The sequence below is a fragment of the Panthera pardus genome, unplaced genomic scaffold, assembly GCF_024362965.1.
Source record: "Panthera pardus isolate Hobbes unplaced genomic scaffold, ASM2436296v1 HiC_scaffold_12, whole genome shotgun sequence".
Taxonomy (NCBI): domain Eukaryota; kingdom Metazoa; phylum Chordata; class Mammalia; order Carnivora; family Felidae; genus Panthera; species Panthera pardus.
Genome location: NW_026526677.1, coordinates 69,697,224 through 69,721,627, shown reverse-complemented (window position 1 = coordinate 69,721,627; position 24,404 = coordinate 69,697,224). Strand labels below are relative to the sequence as shown.

The following is a 24,404-nucleotide window of genomic DNA, read 5'->3' as shown; positions in this document are numbered from 1 at the left end:
CACTGAACCAAACCCCACAGGCAATGACCCTGTTCAGCAGGTCCTAACACACCTCAGCAAAAACAACAGAATTCTATTGCTCCTCTAAAAAAGAATTTGAAAATCACTGCAAGGATGATCTAGAAGCTTCCTAGTAGCTTTCTTGTCTATGATTTCTACAAATGAATTGAAATTGTTCTTACTAATCTTTACCAATCTTATCAACTCCTATCAAATTCTAAATCAAAGATGGTCTTATTTTAAGTAAATTACATAAAGAAAAATTAGGGTAACATCAACATCTAAGAGTCACACATACACAGAAAAGTTAAATCCTTTTCAAGTGATACCTATCTTCCCAAAGCTGGTTACATATAAAGAAAAAAACATTATACTTAATTAAAAAAACAAAATAAAAGTATATCTCTGCAATTTCAGTAGTAGTACCCAATCATACATTTCCTTATGAAGTGAACTACCGTATTTGTTCCACTAATCTAATTCCATCTCTAAAATTCAATAAATTATCTACCTGATAATATAACCGTTTATCTTTAACTAGCAGGCAAAGATTATCTTGTTTACCTTCACATTTTCACACACCCGCAAAAGTACCTGGCATATCTATTAGGCACTAAACAAATGGTTATGGAATTTCTAGACAAAGTGTTACTAAGAACCCAGCCTACTAGGAATATAGTAGAGACATAAAATATATTATAGAAACATAATCACAAAAGATATCCACTAGACAGGAGAAAAAAATAGTGATATCAATTTATTAGCAAGCAAAGATGTGATCAAGTAATTTACATTTGCATAAAATGTAATAATCTGCAATGTATAATAAATATTTGAAAGCAAATTTTATCCTCTTAGGAGTCTTACAAAGTGTGATATAGATACTATTATCCTTTCTCTGTCAGAAAATTTATGTGGTTTACTTAAAAATATAAAAGTAGCACAAAGACAAGTTGGAATTAGAAGTCAGCTTCATGTTCTTTCCAAAGCACTGCTTCTATGGTAGAAAATCTGTCCATTACTAACTTACCTTTAAATTCTGTAACTCACTGACTTTAGAATGAATAAAACCCTGACACACTCTTACTACTGGGAAAAAGCAGAGGATGTATTGTTATTAGATGAAATCCTATTCTGGTCTTAGGTTTCAATTTATTGTTCCCAAACAATGAGAAAGAGCATCTCCCTCCCAGCTTTATCTGAATTCCAACCCAGAACTAACAGCCTCAAGAATGAAAAGACAGTATCTCTGAAGGGCATGATATGCTGTATTAAAAGCAGACTCTTTTTGATAGGTTTCCCAGATGTGGCGTCTTCAACCTCAGTTCCAGTGTCAATTCGGTAGGTGCAGAATATCACAATATTGATTTATTTTATCACTTCTCCAGGGATGCTGAGTATCACAAGAAACTGGTAAGTCTATTAAATGCCATTTTACTATTAAACATTTGACTATATCTAGCCAAGATCTGAAGACAAACAGGTCACTTCCTTTTACTTGAGTAAATTCTCTCTAGAAAACAAGTTACCTATTAAAATACTACTACAACAGGGGCACCTGGGTGGCTCAGTCAGTTGGTTAAGCGTCTGACTTCGGGTTGGGTCATGAGCTCATGGTTTGTGAGTTCGAGCCCTGCATCGGGCTCTCTGCCTCCAGCACAGAGTCCACTTTGGACCCTCGGCCCCCAACTCTCTCTGTCCCTCCCCGCCACACACACACACGCTCTTTCTCTCTCAAAAATAAAAAAATAAACATTTAAAAATAATAAAATAAAATCGTAATAATAAAATAATACTACATCAGTTATGGGGAAGGAAGAAGTGCCAATAAGAACAAAAGGTGACCTAGGCCTGAATAGGAAGAACTAGGGCCTAGAAAAACAGTAACTTTTTGAATTTCCCAGGAGATTGTGACCCTTTACTTCCATTCTTCTGTGAATCACTGGATTGACTGGAAGACAGGTGAAGCTCAGTGAACCACAACTAATGTTTTTTGATACAGGAAAGGGTGAATGTCTTCAACTTCTATGCAAAATTTAAGGAGGGGTGTGCACATCAAAGGGTACTGCCGAAAAAAGTGTTAAGAATCACTGTTTAAGAACTCTGTGTAATTGGGGCGCCTGGGTGGCTCAGTCGGTTAAGCGTCCGACTTCAGCTCAGGTCACGATCTCGCGGTCCGTGAGTTCGAGCCCCGCGTAGGGCTCTGGGCTGATGGCTCAGAGCCTGGAGCCTGCTTCCGATTCTGTGTCTCCCTCTCTCTCTGACCCTCCCCCGTTCATGCTCTGTCTCTCTCTGTCTCAAAAATAAATAAACGTTAAAAAAAAAATTAAAAAAAAAAAAAAGAACTCTGTGTAATAAAAGTACCATTATTCCCGCAGGAAAACATTAAAATAATTAAACTTCCTTAACACCTCAGTAAATTAAAAGGTATCCTCACATTCTATTGAACTCCAAATTTTCTTATCTTTTAACAACATTATTGTGTCTAATTAGATGGACAATTGTCTTTTCTTTTTGTCTGGAAACCTTAATGTATATATTCTTTGGCTAACCTTCCAAAACTTTTTTAAAAAATTTTTTTACATTTATTTTTTTTTTTTTTTGAGAGACAGAGACAGAGAGAGAGAGAGTGAGAGAGAGAGAGCGTGCACATGCACACAAGTGGGGGAGGGGCAGAGAGAAGGCAGGGAGACACAGAATCCGAAGCAAGCTCCAGGCTCTAAGCTGTCAGCACAGAGACCAACCCAGGGCTCAAACCCACAAATCCAGAGATCATGACCCGAGCCCAAGTCGCTCAACCGACTGAGCAACCCAGGCGCCCCTAACTTTCTCAAACTTTTGAATGACACTGTAACACATTTCATAACTAAAATTATTAGGGAGTACAGTAGGCATCGTATAACTTCCAGATTCTAAGTGTTTATATATATTCCTTCTCTCTCCCTCTCTCTCTCTCTCTCTCTCTCTCCCTATCTTTGTGTGTGTGTGTGTGTGTGTGTGTGTGTGTGTGTGTGTGCGCGCGCGCTACAAAAAACGGGAAATTATAGATGAGAGAAAAGCATAGTGAAAGTTGCTAACAATTGTAATGACTACTACGAGATATTTAATGATCTCAGAAAGTCTTTCAAGATACAATATATTTTCATCTGTCACAATGTTTTAGAACAGTATAAAAGTACCACCTTAAAGTACAGGAATGGAAAAATAAGAGCAAGAGTCTATGATCATATTCTGTTATACACAGCAGATAATACAAAGTAAACTTCTCAGAAGACTGCAAGGTAATTTAATTTTCTTCCTGTGAAGATAACATGACACTTAAAGATGAAGATGCCAAGAATTTATAAACCAAATTCATGGTATTTTATTCACATATTAGAGTTCATTCATTTTGGTCATATCTGCTTAGGAGTTTCATAACTACAACAGTGTAATCTAACAATGCAACACATGGGTAGGTTTAGAATAAATATGCAATTTTCAATATTTTAATCCATGTCATGTTTGAGCACCCTGCGGTTTTAACTTATCTAAACTAATACTAAATATCAAAGCAAATTCCACAGCAGTTCTACAAAACAAAATCCATCAGAACAACTTTCTGAACCACAAACAAAACACTTCCTAGAAACAGAAAGAAAAGACTAGTTCTTAACAGCCCACCTAGGGATAAACTAGATGTTACCAATGCTTCCTGCTGAGTTACTATGATCACAGTTCTTTGTGGCACAAATTTTTTGAGCAACCCTGGAAACAACTTCAAAGTTTTCTCAGAATCCCACAGTGACACGATTAAGATTTAAGTAAACTGCCCTCTTAGGAGGTTTCAGGAACTAGCTGGCAAAGCATGCTTAATTCTGTAAAGGGAAGGGGAAGACTGGGAAAGACGGATGGATGGATGGATGGATGGATGGATGGATGGATGGATGGGTTGGAGAGGGAGAGAAGTAGGAAGGAAAGAAAGTCAAACCAATATAGATGAAGACATACTTATGAAGACAGACAGATCTTCACTTACATATCTGTATCTATGTATATCATCACACATATGTGTATGTGTACAACCATAGTGTATGCTCTTACCTCATTAAATGCTTCTCGAAAAACCGATTACACAATTGAGTACAAAAATGTATAATCTCAGAGTAAAGACTTCACTATTAACTAAAGTTTTGGAGATTTAAAAATTAGGGCTACCACTATAATTTGACACTGCTAATCCTCCATATTCTGTTATCTTCCACTCTATTACTGACATTATTAAAAATATGAACCGTACACTCAACTCAATGGACAACTGACTACTTAAACACTGTCGTTTACCACCTTCTAACCTCAGATTTCTTTTTATTGTGGATTTTCACTCTAATCTCCCACAGCCCCAGTGACCACCTATAAGAAGAAAATTTCAAATTTTATTTATGACTACCATGCTTCTTCTGAATCGAGACTCACACTTCAAGCTGCCTGGTGGCTATCTCCACCAACATATCACTGATTTTCTTCATGAATTAAGGGCATAATTACAAATTCTTTTTCCTTAAAGTAAAAACTGTAATATTAACACACTTCACTTTGGTAACTAGATGTACATAACTTCAACCTTTCTAGGTTACATATAATCTATTAAGGAGTCTTGATATTTAATGAAATCTTACTAAAATTTGTGGTAAATAAAAAATACTTTCTCAAAGCAAATAAGACCATTAACCTTTACACAATTTTAGATAAACATAGACCAGACTCATTTAAAATAAGATATACTATAAAGAAACTTATAAAAAGATGGAGCAAAAAAATTGCTTTTCTATGTTTAAAGGTGAACTCCAAAAATTTTTTTTTAATCTGCTTTTTAAAAAATAAGTCACAGAGTGCCTGGGTAGCTCAGTTAGTTAAGTGATCAATTCTTGATTTGCGCTCAAAGTCATGATCTTGTAGTTTGAGGGACAGAGCCCCACATCAGGCTCTCCACTGAAAGCATGAAGCCTGCTTGGGATTCTCTCTTCCTCTCTCTCTCTGCTCCTCCCCCATTTTCTCCCCTTTTTTCTCTCTCTCTATCTCTCTCAAAAACAAGTAATAAACATTTTTTTAAAAATAAAAAATATTAAAAATAGAACTACCCTACGACCCAGCAATTGCACTACTAGGTATTTATCCACGGGATACAGGTATGCTGTTTCAAAGGGGCACATGCACCCCAATGTGTATAGCAGCACTATCAACAATAGCCAAAGTATAGAAAGAGCCCAAATGTCCATCAATGGATGAATGGATAAAGAAGATATGGTATATATATATACACATACACACACACACACACACACACACACACACACACACACACACTATGGAGTATTACTCGGCAATCAAAAAGAATGAAATCTTGCCATTTGCAACTACGTGGATGGAACTAGAGGGTATTATGCTAAGTGAAATTAGTCAGAGAAAGGCAAATATCATATGATTTTACTCGTATGAGGATTTTAAGATACAAAACAGATGAACATAAGGGAAGGGAAGCAAAAATAATATAAAAACAGGGAGGGGGACAAAACAGAAGAGACTCTTAAATATGGAGAACAAACTGAGGGTTACTGGAGGGGTTGTGGGAGGGGGGATGGGCTAAATGGGTAAGGGGCATTAAGGAATTTACTCCTGAAATCATTGTTGCACTATATGCTAACTAACTTGGATGTAAATTTAAAAAATAAATTACATTTTAAAAAAAACTAAAAAATAAAAATAAAAATAAAATAAAAAATAAAAGGCTAAAATTTAAATTGTTAATTAGACCCCAAACCAGGATTTGTGGTAGCTATACATATACACACACAACCACACAACTCTCAAGAAAAAAAAAAGAACTAGAGAGCTATTTCCAGGTAATAACTTCATCACCTAATAAACAACAGAACTAAATCACTATACATCACACAAGGTTCAATTACTCCACAATCACATCAACATAAGGATCAATTTTTCTTCAGCAACCACAAGAAAATCCTTACAAAGAAGCTACAGTTAAAATTTTGATTAGGTCAGACTATTCCAATTAATATTCAGAACAGATCATAATTTATAACTACCTACAAATTTTCTGAGACTATCTAGTGTCTACATATAAAACACTAGTGCAATAGCTCACTTAAAAGAAATGAAAGCAGAAAGCTTTAAAATAAAAGTTTGTTATCAAAAGCAAAAAGAGAGCAGGAATTAAACTAGTAACTAAAATCCAAGTTATCACCTCACTTCCAGGAAACCTCTTTGTGCCTTAAAAAGTTATAGTTCTTAATATCAATAGCACAATTTTACTTTGGTGTTATTGTATTTAAACACATGTTTATCTTCAAAGAAAAGTTTGATTTTTTTAACTAAAATTATAAAAAATAATACCTAGACTAACATATCAAGAGAAAACAATGGAGCAATCGACAATGCACACGTATATTAAAAATTGGTATATGACAAGGGCCATTACAAATCCATGGAGAAAGAATGGATAATTGAATCCCTGGTGCCAGAGAAAGACCATTCACCAGTCAAAGAAAGGGAGTGGGGGCAGCAAAATAAAAGAGATCATATGGCAAGCAGACTTAAAATGGACCTAAATACATTTCTACGTTTTGCAAGATGGTGGAATATTAACACTAAGAAGCTCTAAAGTTAAAGATATCTAAGTAGTCCTTAGAGCAAGCACTAAAAAAAGAAAAACAAAAAAATACATAAAAATGGACAAAAAAAAAAAATGTCTTCTTCCAAGTTTCCAGTTTCTGTGCAAGGAGCTTGGAAGTCCTCACTTATTCCTAACAGCAAGTAAAAAAGCTAAGGAAACTGAAAACTCAACAACTCTTTTTAGATCCATAAGAGAAGCGAGGTCACCCTACAAACTATTGCCCCCAAAACTGAAGAGACTACAGGCAGATAGAGAATCACAATCTACCAGAACAAAACCAGCTAAAACCTCAGAGGGAATGAGAGCCAGAACAGGAAACCCTAAACTGATAAACCGCAAGAGGCTCAGTGTGGACAAGTCTGAGAGTGAAAAACTCAAGGGGTGCCCAGTCATAGAGGGACCCTCATACCTTTGTGCATTTTGCCTCTGGGAACTTAACTAAGTAAGTAACAGGGGGAAAGCCACTTATTTACACTTCCAAGTAGGGGAAACACAGAGGAATCATTTTGAAATGAGCCAGAGCATTCTGTTCTTAACAGGGCCTGTCCTTGGTAAAAGCTAGTTTACCAGAGCCTAACCTACTAGGGCATTACAAGAGCCTAAGTGACATGGGGAAGGGAAATACCTAACTCCAGCCAGCTTTAGAATTCCACATGCAAGAAAGCAAAATATCCAGCTCCAGCACATTCTAACCATCCTGCCCCACCTAAGAGGAAAAGAAAAACTGAGAAAGGCTTATAAAGTTCAGTCTAGAGACACAGGCTCACTAAGAGACTGAGGCCTAACCACAGGACTATAGAACAGTTTCCCCCAACACCTCACCACATTAGTAACAGCCTATTACAGTAATTCCTTTCACCTGGTACATCATGCCCAGCTATCAAGAAAAAAATTACAAGGCACATCAAAATGCAAAAATCACAATTTGAAGACACAGAGCAAGCATCATAACCAGACACGGCAGAGACGCTGGAATTATCAGACCAGGAATTTAAAATTAAAACAATGATTAGGGCACTCTCCTGGCTCAGTAGGTAAAGAACCCTGGACTCTTAGTCTCAGGGTCATGAGTTCAATCCCCACAATAGGTGTGGAGTCTACTTTTAAACAAACAAACAAACAAAACAGAAGAATGATTAATACTAAGGACTCTAATGGATCAAGTAGATAGCATACAGAAACAGATGAGCCAGGTAAGCAGAAAGATGAAATTCCACAAAGAAAAGGAACTACAGCAGAAATGAAGAGTGCCTTCGATATAATCATATCGTTAGTAGACTGGACACAGCTGAGGAAAGAATCTCTGAGCTAGAGAATATATCACCATACCCTTGATATATCACAGAATCCTTGAAAACTGTAAAACAGTAAGAACAGAGACTAGAAAAAAAAAATACAAAATATCCAAGGACTACAAAAAGTATAACATACACATAATGGGAAAAGCTAAAGGAGAGAAAGAGAGAATAGAACAGGAGAAATATTCAAAACAATAATGACTGACAGTTTTCCTAAATTAATGTTAGATACCAAACCACATATCAATAAAGTTCAAAGAACACCAAGCAGCATATATGCCCAAGAAAAAAAACACACAACAACACAACTACATCTAGACATACCTTATTAAAACTACAGAAAAATAAATATAAAGAAAACCCTGAAAGAGGCCAGAGGGAAAAAAACCACCTTACCTATAGAGGAACAAGGATAATTGCATCCAACTTCTCCTCAGAAACCATGCAAACAAGAGAGTGGAGTGAAATATTTATTGTTGACAAGGGGAAAAAAAAAAAAAACAACCTAGAATTCTGTACCCTGAGAAATTATCCTCACTTTATCGCACCAAAAAAAAAATTGAGAATATTTGTTGCTAGTGGACCTGCTCTGCAAGAAATGTTAAATGTTCTCTAAAGAGGAAGAAAACAATACAGATAAGAAACTCATCTACATAAAGAAAGGTGGAACATTAAAGAAAAGACAATTTTATTTTTCTTATTCTTAATTGCTCTAATAGATAACGGTTCATTCAAAATAATACTGTAACAACATAAAAATAATGTAATAATGTAATCAAAGCAACAATGTAATTGATTTTGTATGCTTATGTATATATATGAGGGGTGTGTGTGTGTGTGTGTGTGTGTATGTGTGTGTCATGAATACTTAGATATAACTGAATGATAGCAATGACATAAGGGACAGGAAGAAGGAATTAGGATTACATTATTATCATAAGGTATACTCACTACCTATGAAAAGCTATAGTGTTATTTGAGAGTAGGATTAGTTGTAAATGTATATTACAAAACTAGGGCAACCACTAAAAAAAGTTTAAAAAAAGTATAATTGATTACTAAGAAAGGAGAGAAAAATGGAACCATATAAAATGTTCAATTAAAACCACAAAAGGCAGAATAAGTGGGAAGACAGAAAATCAAAACAAACAACAAGGGAACAAAAAGAAAACATGAACAAATGTAGTAGATATGAATCCATCTATATTAATAATCACTTTTAATGTCAATAGTCTAAGTATACCAATTAAAACACAAACATTACCAGAGCTGATCAAAAAACCACGACCCAACTACATGTTGTATACAAGAAATCTACTATAAAGACATACAGATTAATTAAGCACATAAAAAATTATAATAAATAAAATAAAATAAAAAGCACATGAAGAAATGCTCTATAACATTTGCCATTAAGGAAATGTAAATTCAAACAATGAGATACTACCACACTCCTATTAAAATGGCCAGAATGCAGAACACTGGCAACACTAAGTGCTGGCAAGGATGTGGAGCAACAGAAACTCTCATTCACTGCTGGTGGGAAAACAAACCGGTACAGCCACTTTGGATAACAGTTTGGCAGTTTCTTACAAAGTCAAACATACTCTTAACATATGATATAGCAATCATACCCCTTGGTAATTTACCCAAAGGGGTTGAAAACATAAATACACAAAACCTGCACATGAATGTTTACAGCAGCTTTACTGGTATTTGCCAAAACTTGGAAGCAACCAAAATGTCCTGCAGCAGGGCAAAAGATAGAGAGTTGTATATCCAGATGATGGAATATTATTCAGCACTAAAAAGAAATGACCTATCAAGTCATGTAAAGACATAGATGAGGCTTAAAGGCATATTAATAAAAAAAAGAAGCCAATCTGAAAAGCTGACATACTGTATGATTTTAACTATATGACACTCTGCAAAAGGTAAAACTACAGAGACAGTTAAAAAGATCAGTAGTCACCAGGGGTTGGGGGAAGGGTGAAATGAAGGTCAAGTACAGAGGATTTTTAGAACAGTGAAATTACTTTGTAAGATACTATAATGGTCAATATGTGTCAATGTAAAAGCTGGTGAACATGAATAAGAGCTATAGTCTAGCTGACAATATTGTCAATTTCCTGGTTTTTTATTATACTACAGTTACATAAGATGCTATCCTGTGGAGAAACTGATTAAGTTTTCATGTGTCTCTCTGTATTATTTGTGTAATATTCCATGACTCTATAATCGTGTCAAAGTTAAAAGTAAAAGAAAGATAATAATAAAACAGAGTACATAGTGACAAATATAATAAAAAGCCAAATATATTAGTTGTGTAAGTAAATGTATATGGACTGAACTTACATTTTCAAATAAAATTATTTTTTCAGATTGGAACTCCAAATATAGCCCAAATTTATGCGGCATATGAGACAGACATATAAAGTGTTTCAAGAAGATAAAGACATACTAGGCAAATGCAAGCAAAAAAAAAAAAAAAGATAACTAAAAATTGTTGTTGTTGTTGACTTTTTTTAATTCAATTTTAATTTTTTTTAATTTACATCCAAATTAGCATATAGTGCAACAATGATTTCAGGAGTAAATTCCTTAATGCCCCTTACCCATTTAGCCCATCCCCCCTCCCACAACCCCTCCAGTAACCCTCAGTTTGTTCTCCGTATTTAAGAGTCTCTTCTGTTTTGTCCCCCTCCCTGTTTTTATATTATTTTTGCTTCCCTTCCCTTATGTTCATCTGTTCTGTGTCTTAAAGTCCTCATATGAATGAAGTCATATGATTTTTGTCTTTCTCTGACTAATTTCACTTAGCATAATACCCTCCAGTTCCATCCACATAGTTGCAAATGGCAAGATTTCATTCTTTTTGATTGCTGAGTAATACTCCATTGTATATATATACCACACCTTCTTTATCCATTCATCCATCGAGGGACCATCTGGGCTCTTTCCATACTTTGGCTATTGTGGATAGTGCTACTATAAACATGGGGGTGCATGTGTCCCTTTGAAACAGCACACCTGTATCCTGTGGATAAATGCCTAGAAGTGCAATTGCTGGGTCATAGGGTAGTTCTATTTTTAGTTTTTTGAGGAACCTCCATACTGTTTTCCAGAGTGGCTGCACCAGCTTGCATTCCCAAAAGAGCATACTTTTTAATGCTAGAAATTGCACCTGGAATTAAAAAACCATATTCAATAGCATAGATCTGATAGCTATCTACCAACCTTTGAACTCCCAATAAAAGAATGCACTTTTTTCAAATGTTCAAAACATAGTTACAAAAATTGAGCATAAATTAAGCCACAATAAAAACCTTATAAAGTTTCATACAGAGAAAATACTGTGAACATTCTCAGATAAGAATGCAATAAAACTAGAAATTAATAACAAAGGGACCCTTTAATCTTCTTTAATACAAAATTCTCAAAAGCCAGAAAATTCATCACTAAACTATTCTAGAGCAGTAAAAAAGAGGAACACTTCTGTAATATTTATGAAGTAAATGACACTCAATCCTAATGAAGAATACACACACACACACACACACACACACACACACACACAACAATTAGCCAATCCACAAATTGTGATTATCATGATCAACTCAGGTTCACTCCAGCAAAGGACTGTGGAATGTCAAGAAATCTAATTCCCCCAAATTAACAGGTTTAGTGAAAAGATCTGATGATTGCCACTTTAATCACATATTCAACCTTGGAACTACTTGGAATTATGGACCTGATATTCTGATGGTAAGTATATTCTTACCAAGAATGTTTAATCTAAATGCTATCAAGTCTTTAGACTAAACTTCAGTTTATAGGAAATACATGAATTAAATGAAACAATTAAACAATTCCATGAGGAAAAAATTCAGACAAAACCAGAAAAGTTTTACACCCAAGACAACTGTCACATCAATAAGTCAATGTCATGGGGAGAGGGAAGGAGTGAGGAGATTTAGCTAGATTAAAAGAAAATAAAGAAACAAAACTCTATACATAATCTCCACTAGAGTCTATTTCAAAAAAACAGCAATAAAAGCATTTTAGGACACTACGGACTAGCTGGTATTAGGGAGTGACTGTTGATTTTCTTACTTTGATAATAGTGTTGTAATTAATTACACAGGAAAATACCCCTATTTGAATGCTCAAGTATTTAGGAGTAAAGTGTCATGATGTTTACAATGATTCACACACATACACACACATAACCACACATACATATAATCACTTACAACTAAGTAAAAATAGCAAAATGTTAACAACTGTTGACTCTAGGTGGGTACACAAGTATTCAATTTCAACATTTTCTGTTGAAAAGTAGGCAAATAACTTCTAAAATGCTTATTACTCAAGTGCTAAAAATAAATAAATAAGAGAAAACTTGGTTTAAAGCATCTTTAAAGTTTCGTGTATGATTTAAAATCATATTTCTAAAACCAGTATTCACATTTTTAAATAAATCAAGTAGTTGCAGTAAGTGACAGAGCCAGTTGCCTAAACCAGATAGTACAGCTCCAGAATCCACACTCTTAATACTCAGTACTATTCTGTACTATACTCTCAGGTGTGATAACCTATGTTTCTAGTGATTCTGACTTGATTATGCTGGGGCAACAATATCCACCAGTCCTTTGATTTTGGTAATTTTAATAATCCAAAAGTATTCTGACACAAGCAAAGAACCAAATGTTTAGACACCATTATGTTACACAAGAAGGCATTAAAAATGGCCTCAGGTGGTTTAAGTAAATATTTAATTAACTGATAAGATCTATCTATACTCTTAACGTGAGATGAGTGACTCTAGCGAACATCTTCATAAACTGGATGATGACCTTATCTTGATTAATACATGACCCCACTGTGACTCTCTGGAAAAAAGATGGAATCAAAGCAGTTCTCAGCAATGAAAATCATTATTCATGAGACAGTAAAAATTCCTTTATGCAAAAGTTTTACCTTCAGCTGTTTACCTGACTGAATAATTTACATAACAGCTTATAGCATTTTAAAGAAATCTTATGTCACTTGAAACACTTTCAGGCTTATATAAATGAACATATTTTTTTCAATGAGAGGATGCCTTAAAAATAATAACTGACTTTAACAGATATCACTCAATGAGTTGATGCAAATTACAGATGTAGATGATAAAAGAAAACTGTTAATTTTCTCAAGTGTGATAATGGTATTGTCATTATGGAAAAGACCTTCAATTAGATTTGTGTATGTCATGTTTTACTTAGAGATAACTCTCTAATTTTTTAGTAAACAAAGACCAGTGGGTATTATTATTCTATAAAGTCAATCTTTATATTTTAATGAACTTAGTAAACATAAATAACAATACCAATACAAAATTAAATTTTCCATCAAGTATCTGTAAGACTAAAAATATATGTGGAAATATATCTCACCCCTGGACTATAAGAAATAGTAAGTCAAAAAAATTTTAGTTGGGGTAGAGGACAGTAAACTAGTTCTATTAAATATGTAGATACATGAAAATTTACCTGCTTTTTCTTTCAATTAGAATGGCCACATAAGATGCTGGCAAAGCGGCACCAAAGCCAGGACTCCAAGAGTAGAATTTTCCAAGTATCCTCCTGAAATTCAAATTTGGAATTTTTGTATGAAATTTTTATTTGGTTATTTCAGTTATTACGAACAGAAGTTCCCCTCCTTCACTCCACACTCTACCTAAATGTCTCACAGCACCTCAAATTCAACATGTCCATAACCAAACTAACTCATTAGCTCTCTCCCCTATCGCCATGAACATGCTCTCTCTCCTCTATTTTCCTAGGTTAATAGGATCAACGACGACCTACCCACTTACGTGTGACACTTTGAAACAGCCTTAGCTTCTCCCTTTTCCTTTTCTCCACACATTAAATCATTCCCTTAAGTTTTTCCATATGCAATTGAACTCTCAAATTCTCCAATCTGCTACCCCTGCCTTAGTTAAGTCTCTTACCATCTCCGAATCTGGTTACTACAACAGCAAACTAGTAAGTATCTCTCCTTCCAATAGTCAGTCACATTCATTCAGACATTCCCTAGATCCAACATTACTATGCAAACCCTCTATGTTCTCAGTTTCCTTATCAAATGGGAACAATAATATTACCTATCTCATACAGTTGTCATGAGGACTACATGAGCTATTTCTTAGCACCATGCACAGCACATGGAAAGTGCTAAGGAAATGTTAGCTGTTATAATTATTATTACTACCCCTATTTCTTAACGCATGATAAATATTTAACAAATGTCACCCCTTCTTTGCTTCTACAATCCTTGATAACTTTTTCTTACGGTACTTACTAAAGTAATGTATATTTTTTTAGTTTTATTTAGATATATATGTATATCATTTTTCACTTACTAGAATATGTCCCTTGAAAGTAAAAATCTACATGGTGTTCACATGCTATAAAATGGCCATTAGCTGCTTGGGTTTTTAAAGAGATCAAAAAAAAAAAGATACTTGGAAATGTTAGGAAGATTTTTTTCCTTTCAAAGACACTATGTTCCTAAGAAAGGGAGAAGCGGCACATAAAACTTGCAAAAAAATAATCTGAACAAAGTTGGTCCATGGATAAAAAACACATTATAAGAAAAAATGTAAATACATACACATAAAGATTAAGGATCACCAATGAAATGATATTTTTAACTGAAGCTTAGCTTTAAAAGAATTAGAAAACCTACAGAGCATATGAAATATGGGTATTTCTAAAATGAACATCAGCAACTTCCTGTTCGAGAAAACTAGAAGTGATTCTTCCTCCAATATAAAATCCACAAAGGCCATAGGAAGTTACTGAATGTAAAAATCAAGAAAAATAACTCAATGAGTCAGTTAAAGGAGGAACATAGATGTAACTATAAGCATTTTAAGTATAAGTATTATAGGTATTTGCATTTCCACAAATTAACCAGTTTCACAGAACATAAAGAAATATGCTACAACAGCAATTTATGATTATTGTAATATTTTAAGCCTAATTATTTTATAACTTTATTTTTAGCGTATGAACAAGTATTAGAAAGTTTCCAGAGTACATATGATAGTTTCTTACACATACTTTCAAGTCAATTTAAAGGCATAATTTCCTCAGTAGTATAAACCTTATCAATTATTTTCTGCATAATCTGTAAGTTTATAAATATTAATGTTTTGACGAGAAAAAATCTGTAAAGGATATTTGAAAATTATCTTTTTAATTGCAGTTAATGTATACCTACAGAACTACTCTGGGCAACAGTAATATGAAAATGATGTAAAGTTAGTATTTTAACTTGACAGATTTAAGAAAAACACTAGTTGGGATTTTCAACAATCAATGGGAAAAAAGATAAGAAGTAAATATCTAATAAACATGTTAAGGCATGTCACAGCACTAAAAACTGAATTCTAACTGATCTATGTCACAGGAAGCCTGTGACATAGATAATTATAAGACTTAATGAGGAGAAGTTTCATCAATAGGATATGCCAGAAGTTAACTTACTGTTTTACATATAAACACAAGCATTTTATAGTCTTTTTGAAGTCTAGTCACTGTATGTGGACCTCACCTACACCATGCACAGTTGCTTTGAATTCTTGATCCATGAAATTGGAAAGTTAAGATATCCTAATCAACAACTTGGTAAATATAGTAGGCCTCAGAAAGCTCATGATACACCAAAGCACTTTTGCTATATACTCATAGCAATAATTTGAAGTCTGTATTAATCTTTAAGCCAAGAGGCCCACAACTCCTATTTAACAGCCTTTCTTTGAGATACATAAATGCCAATTGATAGAGAAAAAAAATATACAAGCAGTGACCTGCACAACATTTACATAAACATCTGTTTGTTTCACAGTTCCAACAAAAGAATCTGTTTTAACCTCCAGTGGTGATTATGAGTACCAACCTTAAAATGCAAAAGAAAGCCATATACAAGGCCCCATTAGCAGTCAGAAATGAAGCAGATTGTAGGATCTCAGGGAGTAGTTTGTGTAAATAATAGTCTAATTTTCGTTTCCGGAGAATTGCTGCAATCTGGAAAGAGAAAGGCTTTTTTGTTTAATCCAACCAATTTTTCCCACCTAACTTAGCTCTTATGTGAAAGCTACTGAATAACAGCATATATTCTAAAATTGAAGTTAAAACTCTGGTATTTTACTGACTCCTCTACAAAAATACAATTTCTGGGACAGAAAAGAAGACACTTTAATCTATTGAAGGTATAATGGGTAAAATACATACCAAGAAATTACATCATGGGTCATAAAGAATAACTACCAAATGTTGTATTTATAATGCCTTAAAAACAGTGTTAAACTGAATAATGGAATGCATTTTTAAATGGCAAAAATAAAGCACAATTCAAATAGAAATTGAATGTCAAAAACAAAACTATTTACAGATATTATCAGCCTGGATATTAGAGAACCTCAGTGATAGAAACCAAAGAAATTCATTCAGCTATTCAAATAGGACTACTGTGTGACAAAACCATGCTAGGAACACAAAAAGCAAAAAGTAAAATTAATAATTTCTGGCCCACTGGAGCCCGTTAAAGAAAAAAAAAAAAAAAGCCCTGAAGAACAAAACAAACATTGAGAATCTAGTCTACTACAAGTTGGTACCACAATATTGGAATAAGTTCCTGTACCAAGGATTGCAGAAGTTTGTCACAAAAATATTTCATAAAGAATATCATGTTATGAGTCTTCATGACTTATCTTTTAAATTTAAATTTAGATTGAAAACATATTTTAGTATTTTTTGTATGTGACCTCAGAATTTAAAAAAATTTTCAAGATTAAAACAAAATAAGCTCTGAACTAATTTAGTAAGGATATTTAAAAATCAAGACATGAGATCTAAGTATTTATCGAGTACATACACAACATAAACAGAATATGAATTGCAATATGGTATGATAAGATACAGTTAGAGATCCTGAAGAATCATTAAGTGTTAGTAATACTAGTGCCTTGGAAGTGCCTTGGAAGTTTATCAAAGAGTGAGTTTAACATAGGAGTGTGCAGCAGTTTCATTGAGAAAGGGATATGAGCTATATTTGGAAAAATAGCAGAATTTTACAAGCCACAGGGAAAAAATATTTTTCCATCACAATGAAACAATGTATCAAAAGAGGAAAAGTTAAAACAGCATAATCAGGGAATGAGGAAGGGATTGTAAGGAAGGGCAACACTGACTTGAAAGAAGACTAGAGAACTGTATTCACTCCCCACCATCCCAGACATAACGCTTTTCCTAAGGTCAGTGATCAATAAATCCAATGGACTTGTCTCAGTGCTCTTCTTACTCCACCCCTTTGAAGACCCTGAAACTGACCATCTCCTGTTGCATTCAATTAAACAACTTGTTAATAAGAACTATGCCATACACAGCAAAAACGATGACTAAGATCGAATCCCTGCCTTCTAGGCGTGTAAAATCTTGATAGGGAAATAGACACATAAACTAGAATATGGCAAATGCTAGACTAGAGGAAGAAGAAACTGCTATAGAAATACACATTAGGAAATGACTAAAAGGAAATGGGACTGGGAAGGTGATGATGTCTAGAAGATATCACTGAACTTTCTAAGACAGATCTTAACAAATAGGTAGAATTTTGATAAAAGAAGTTGCTATAGTTTCCATGACAATGAATTCTTTTCATCCTCCCATTATATCTCTAAATGTTTTTTCCTTCATTAGCATTTCTTCAGATCACTACTCATTCTACATATGCTCTCTTTCCAATGGCATCATCTATCATCTCAAAGTAAGAATTCCTATTATAACTCCAACCTCTTCCCTAAAGTCTTAATACATCCTTCAAATATCTATTGGACATATCAATAAATATGTAACACAGGCATCAAAAAACTCAACACATCCAAAGCAGAAGTCACTATATTTCACAAAAAAAAAAAAAAAAAATGGTTTAACCTCCGAGTTTCCCACCTTATCTCAACCACCCAATTACTTACAAACAAAATCTGTCTGTCACAATCACTCCCTGATCCTCAAGCATCTCATCGGTTCTAATGGTCTCCCAGTATCTTCAGGTTTGAAAATGTAATGTCTCTTTCATTTTAGACTTAACAATGGGCAGAATCTGGCACTATGTTATATATTCAAATAGTTACAGAAAAAAATCTTCTCTTTTCCTGGAAAGGAAGAAACAAAACTATCCCTGTCTGTAGATAATCTGATTGTCTACACAATATCCCAAGCAACATATAAAATCAAACAAACAAACAAACTAAACCCAATCTCCTAGAATAAGGCAGCTCAGCAAGGGCACAGGATACAGATAAACCTAAAAAAATCATTTGTATTTCTATATAAAAGCAATCAACACATGGATGCAAAAATTTAAAATACAGTAGCATTAATAAATCCTCAAAAAAAAAAATACGTAGGGAAAAATCTACCTGTATAGGACGTATACGCTGCAAACTACACAATGCTGATGAAAGAAAGCAAAGGTGTAAATAAATGCTTGTGGACCAGAAGACTCAGCATGTCAATTCTCCCCAAAGTGACACAATTTCTATCACAATCTCAGAAAGATTTTTGCAGACAGATATAGACAAGATTATCCTGAAATAGATACAAAAAGTGAAGAGATTATAAGAGCTAAAACAACTTTGAAAAAGAGAATCAAATGAGAAGAATCAGTCCACTCAATTTTAAGATTTACTATATTGATAGAGTAATCAGGCTTTATGATATTGGCAGAGAAATAAACAAATAGGTTAATGAAATAGAACAGAGAATCAAACCATAAGAGACACTTAAAAACTGAGAATAAACTGAGGGTTGATGGGGGGTGGAGGGGAGGGGAAAGTGGGTGTTGGGCACTGAGGAGGACACCTATTGGGATGAGCGCTGGGTGCTGTATGGAAACCAATTTGACAATAAATTTCATATTAAAAAAATAATAAATAAATAAATAAATAAATATTAAAAAGCAAAAACAAACAAAAAAGAAATAGAACCATGCAAATACTTCCAACTAAAAGACAGCCTTTTCAACAAATAGTGCTAGAGTAAGTGGATATCCACAGACCCAGAAAATTTTAAGTAAAAGTTAAAAAATAACCTTAACCAAAGTCTCACACTTCACACAAAATTTAATTCAAAATGGATCACTGACATAAATGTAAAAAAACTACAACATTTTAGGGGAAAAAAATCAGACAAAATCTTAGGGATTTAAGGCTAGGCAAAGAGTTCTTAGACATGAGACCAAAAACACAATTCATAAAAGGATAAACTGTAGGGGTGCCTGGGTGGTTCAGTTGGTTAAGCATCTGACTTTTAATCTCAGATCAGGTCTTAATCTCAGGGTCATGAGTTCAAGCCCCGTGTTGGGCTGCACACTGGGCATTAAGCCTACTTTTAAAAAAAAATTTTAAAGAAAAGGGAAAACTGTAAATTACACTTCAGAATTAAAACTTTTTCTCTTTAAAAAACTTGTTCAGAAGATAAAAAGACTAGATACAGACTGGGAGAAAATACTTGTAAACTACATATCCAGCAAAGGATGATATAGTATCTGGAATATATAAGGAAATCTCACAACTCAATGGTAAAAAATTAATATAATTAAAAAGTGTCAAAGATATGAATAGACATTTCACTGAAGATGTGCAAATGGCAAATAAGCACACTAGCCATTAAGGAAATGCAAATTAAAACCCACAAATGAGCTATCACTATACAACCATCAGAAGTGGCTGAAATTAAAAAATAAGGGAAACACCAATTTCTGGCAAGAAAGAGAAACTGGATCACTCGTGCATTTCTAGAGAGAATGTCAAATGGTAGAGTCATTCTAGAAAGCAGTTTGACAGTTTCTTGAAAAAATAAATAGAGACACACAACTATCCTATGACCAAGCAACTGTAGTCCAGGGTGTTTATCCTAAAGAAATGAAAACGTATGTTAATACAGAATCTATGCACAAATGTTTACGGCAGCTTTTCCATAGAATAGTCAAAAACCAGAAACCACCCATATGTTTTTCAAGAGGTGAATGGTTTAAAAAATAGTGGAGTATCCTTTTCAGCAATGAAAAAGAATAAATGAATGATATATAAAACAATGTTGATGAATCTCCCAAGAAATATGCTGAGTAAAAAAGGCCAATCCCTAAACACTGCATAATGCATGATCTCATTTACATGACATTCTTGAAATGACAGAATCATAGACATGAAGAATAAAGTAATGGTGGCCAGGGGTTAGGAGGAGGGGGCATATGGGAGGAAAGTGGGTACTGTTATAAAAGGGCAACAGGAGAGATCCTTTTGAAGATGGAAATCTTCTATATCTTGACTATATCAATAGCAGGGTTTGGGTTGTGATATTTATTTACTATCATTTTATAAAATGATACCATCAGCAGACACCAGATAAAAAGTACAAGGAATCTCTCCACTATTTCTAACAACTGCCTAAGAATCTACAATCATCTCAAAATAAAAAGTTCAATTTAAAAAAAGTAGGGGCACTTAGGTGGCTCAGTCAGTTAAGCATCCAACTCTTGATCTCGGCTCAGGTCATGATCTCACAATTCATGAGTTCAAGCTCCACATGGGGCTCTGCACTGACAGCATGGAGCCTGCTTAGAATTGTTTCTCCCTCTCTCTCTCTGCCCCCACCCCACTTGTGCTCTCTCGTTCCCTCTCAAAAATATAAGTAAACTTAAAAAAAAAAAAAGCAGTCATCCACATGGCCAATAGGAAATGAAACATGCTCATCACTATTACTCATCATTGCACAAAGAAATACCACTACATACAAACCAGAATGACTAAAATAAAAAGAACGGATAAAGCAAAGTACTGATGGGAATGAAAAAACCATCTGTAATTACAAATACCGCCAAAAACTAAATGCCCATTACCAGTAAAGTAGATAAATTGTACATATTTGCAATATTGGTATACCAAACTGTATAGCCTATTGTAAGAAACGGGGGAAATCTTACACAAAACAGGAAAACAACCTAGGACCTTATCATCACTGTGCTCTAACCCAGAGATTCCAACCAGGGTTTACAAATGGCCAAAATACTGATCCTCTCAACAGTCTGGGTAGTCAGGCCTAGGGTAACAGAGCACAGCAATAAATATTTCAATGTTCCCTAGTGTGCCACACAATTATTATCATTTTCTAGGTACACCATACATGCTACAGCATAAAAAAAAAGGTTAGGAAACACTGATCTCACCAAACAACATAACAGCAATCGTACACACCATGTAGAAAGAGCACACGCACATATCTATAAAATCATTATCCGAAATCATCAGACACCTTCAGAAACATATTTTTATAGCAAAAATGTTACAATGTTCATAAGATTTCACCAAGAAATTCCACATTAATCTCTTATGAATTTTCCAAATATGCTTACAAAAATTTAGCTAAATACAGGTACATAATAGTACTATGATTAAAATATAAACTTATTTGCCATAGTGTTATAATCTTGTTTTAGAAGACCACTTAATGACCAGGGAAAAATAAATCAAAACATATAAATTGAAAATGCAAACTACAAAACAGTATTTTTTAATGAACATACAGAACAAATACGAGAATGTTATTCATTGTTATCTCTGATCATGGCAACATACTATTTTAATCTTCTTTTTGTTTTGGGGTATTTTCCAGAAATTCTACAATAAACACATGATACATGTGTAAAACTGGTAGGAGACAAACAAGTAGGAGAAAACAGGGATTATTATAGTAGAAAGAATCTGAATGAGAGACAGAAATAAATACCCTAATAGAGTACAAAATAATCATATGATAAGATTTTTAACTTTAGCTCTACAACTAACAATTGCTATGAAGGATCCTTGTTTAGATATAATTCTTTAGATTTCAGTTTCTTCAGTTATTAAATAAATTGAATTAAATGACACAGGAGTGACACCCAGATAGCAAACCAGCAGATTCCAGCATTCATCCCCTACAGAAATGTCAATTTGAACAACTATCCATGCATGAAAATACCTTCACAAAAGCTAAGGATTCCAGGTGAGAGATTACAGCACTTCAATGGAACACAGAAATAATAAAACACACACTGAAAAGGGTAAGAAAGAGCATCTCATGTATGTTACCCAGCCTCCAAGTCCAGGCATCCCAGGGTGGAGACAGACACTCACCCCATGAAAGAAGAGTGAAATGAGCACCCAACTTCACCAGAAGTGTGTGAGCCAGCCCACACAAACTAGGGACTCAAGCTCAAGGCCCATCCCAGCACCAGGCTAACTCCTAAGAAGCCAGGCTCCAGTCTTACTGTAGGCCTAACACCAAATTCCAAGCCATCAGGACTGCTCCCTTATGGGACCAAGCACATGGCCTACACCAGTGAACCTAGGCTCTAGGCCTACCCCTAAATACCAGCCCAGCCAGCCACAAGACTTCAACAGCAAGCCCATGCACAGACTTCACCAAAAAACCTACCCAAAATCTCTGGCCAGTCTACAGGATGAAGGGCTTGCACTACAGGAGCCAGAATTTGGACACTGTAAATGATGCCTGACACCTGGGTGGCTCAGTTGGTTAAGCATCTGAGTTTGGCTCAGGTCATGATCTCATGGTTCTTGAGTTCAAGCCCCACATCAGGTTCCATGCTGACAGCTAAGTGCCTGGAGCCTACTTTGGATTCTGTGTCTCCCTCTCTCTCTGCCCCTCCCCTTCTCACATGCTGTCTCTCTGTCTCTCTCTCACTCTCTCTCTCTCTCAAAAATAAGTAAATATTTTTTAAAAAACGCACACATACCAAAACAAAGCCACAAGGAATACAAATAAACATAAAAACAAAGGAACAAAATAAAACACCAGTAACCAACCCTAGGAAAACAGAGACGTATGAATTGCCAAAGAATTCAAAATAATTATCTTAAAAAAACTCAGTAAACTACAACAGAACACAGACAACTAAATGAAATCAGAAACACAATACGTAACCAAAATGAGAAGTTTAACAAAGATGAAAACTACTTAAAAAAAAAAAAAAAAAAAAAAAAAGGTGGGGCACCTGGGTGGCTCAGTCAATTGAGTGTCTGACTCTTGATTTTGACTCAGGTCATTATCTCAGGGTCATGGGATTGATCCCCACATCAGGCTCCATGGTGAGCATGGAGCCTGCTTAAGATTCTCTCTCTTTCCCTCTGCCCCCTCCCTTGCTTACGCTCTCTCTAAATATATATATATATATATATATATATATATTTTTTTTTTTTTTTTAACTATAAATAGGATTTAAATGAAATCCTAAAAATTCTATTTAGAAAAGGAATAAAGTATAAAAAGAAAGAGAAAAAATTCTGGAGCTGAAGAAAACAATGACAAAACTAAAAAAAATTTCATAGACAGTTTCTTTTTTTTTTTTTTTTAATTTATTTTTGGGACAGAGAGAGACAGAGCATGAATGGGGGAGGGGCAGAGAGAGAGGGAGACACAGAATCGGAAACAGGCTCCAGGCTCCGAGCCATCGGCCCAGAGCCTGATGCGGGGCTCGAACTCACGGACAGCCCAGAGCCTGACGCGGGGCTCGAACTCACGGACCGCGAGATCGTGACCTGGCTGAAGTCGGACGCTTAACCGACTGCGCCACCCAGGCGCCCCTCATAGACAGTTTCAACAACAGACTAGTTCAAGCTGAAGAAAGAATCACAGAGGTAATAAAATGGCAATAAATACATATCTTTCAATAATTACTTTGAAGGTAAACGGACTAAACACTCCAATCAAAAAACACAGAGTGACAGAATGGATAAAGAAATAAGACCCTTCTATATGCTGCTTCCAAGAGAATCATTTTAAGCCTAAAGACACAGGCATAATGAAAGTGAAGGAATGGAAAAATATTTACCATGCAAATGGATGATAAAAGAAAGTGAGAGTAGCAACACTTGTGTCATACAAAATTCTTTTTAAAACAAAACAAAGACTATAACAAGAGACAAAGAAGGACACAATAATAAAGAGGACAATTCAATAAGAAAATACAATAATTGTAAATATTTATGTACCCAACATGAAAGCACCGAAATACATACAGCAGTTAATAACAAACATAAAGGACCTAATTGATAATAATACAATAGTTGCAGGGGACTTTAACATCCTTACATCAATAGATCATCTAAACAGAAAAACTACAAGGAAACAAGGGCTTTGAATGACACACTAGACCATACAGACTTAATAGATACATTCAAAACATCCCATCCTAAAACAGCAAAATACACATTTTTTTCATGTGCACATGGAATATTCTCCAGAACAGATCACATATTAGGCCACAAAATAGGCCTCAACACATTCAAAAATATCAAAATCATACCATGCATCTTTTCT

General features: G+C 34.6%; 1 protein-coding gene across 5 annotated transcripts in view; it reads right to left on the bottom strand.

Annotated features, from left to right (window-relative positions):
* TMEM135 (transmembrane protein 135) overlaps positions 1–24,404 on the bottom strand; it is a 320,877-nt gene that overhangs the window by 279,156 nt on the left and 17,317 nt on the right. For all 5 annotated transcript variants that reach the window (XM_053900175.1, XM_019450042.2, XM_053900176.1 and 2 more), the window contains exons 2-3: positions 15,922–16,049; positions 13,506–13,598 (exon numbers count right to left, since the gene is read on the bottom strand). In XM_053900175.1, the coding sequence (XP_053756150.1) occupies positions 13,506–13,598; positions 15,922–16,049 (221 nt within the window). The remainder of the gene's footprint in view (positions 1–13,505; positions 13,599–15,921; positions 16,050–24,404) is intronic.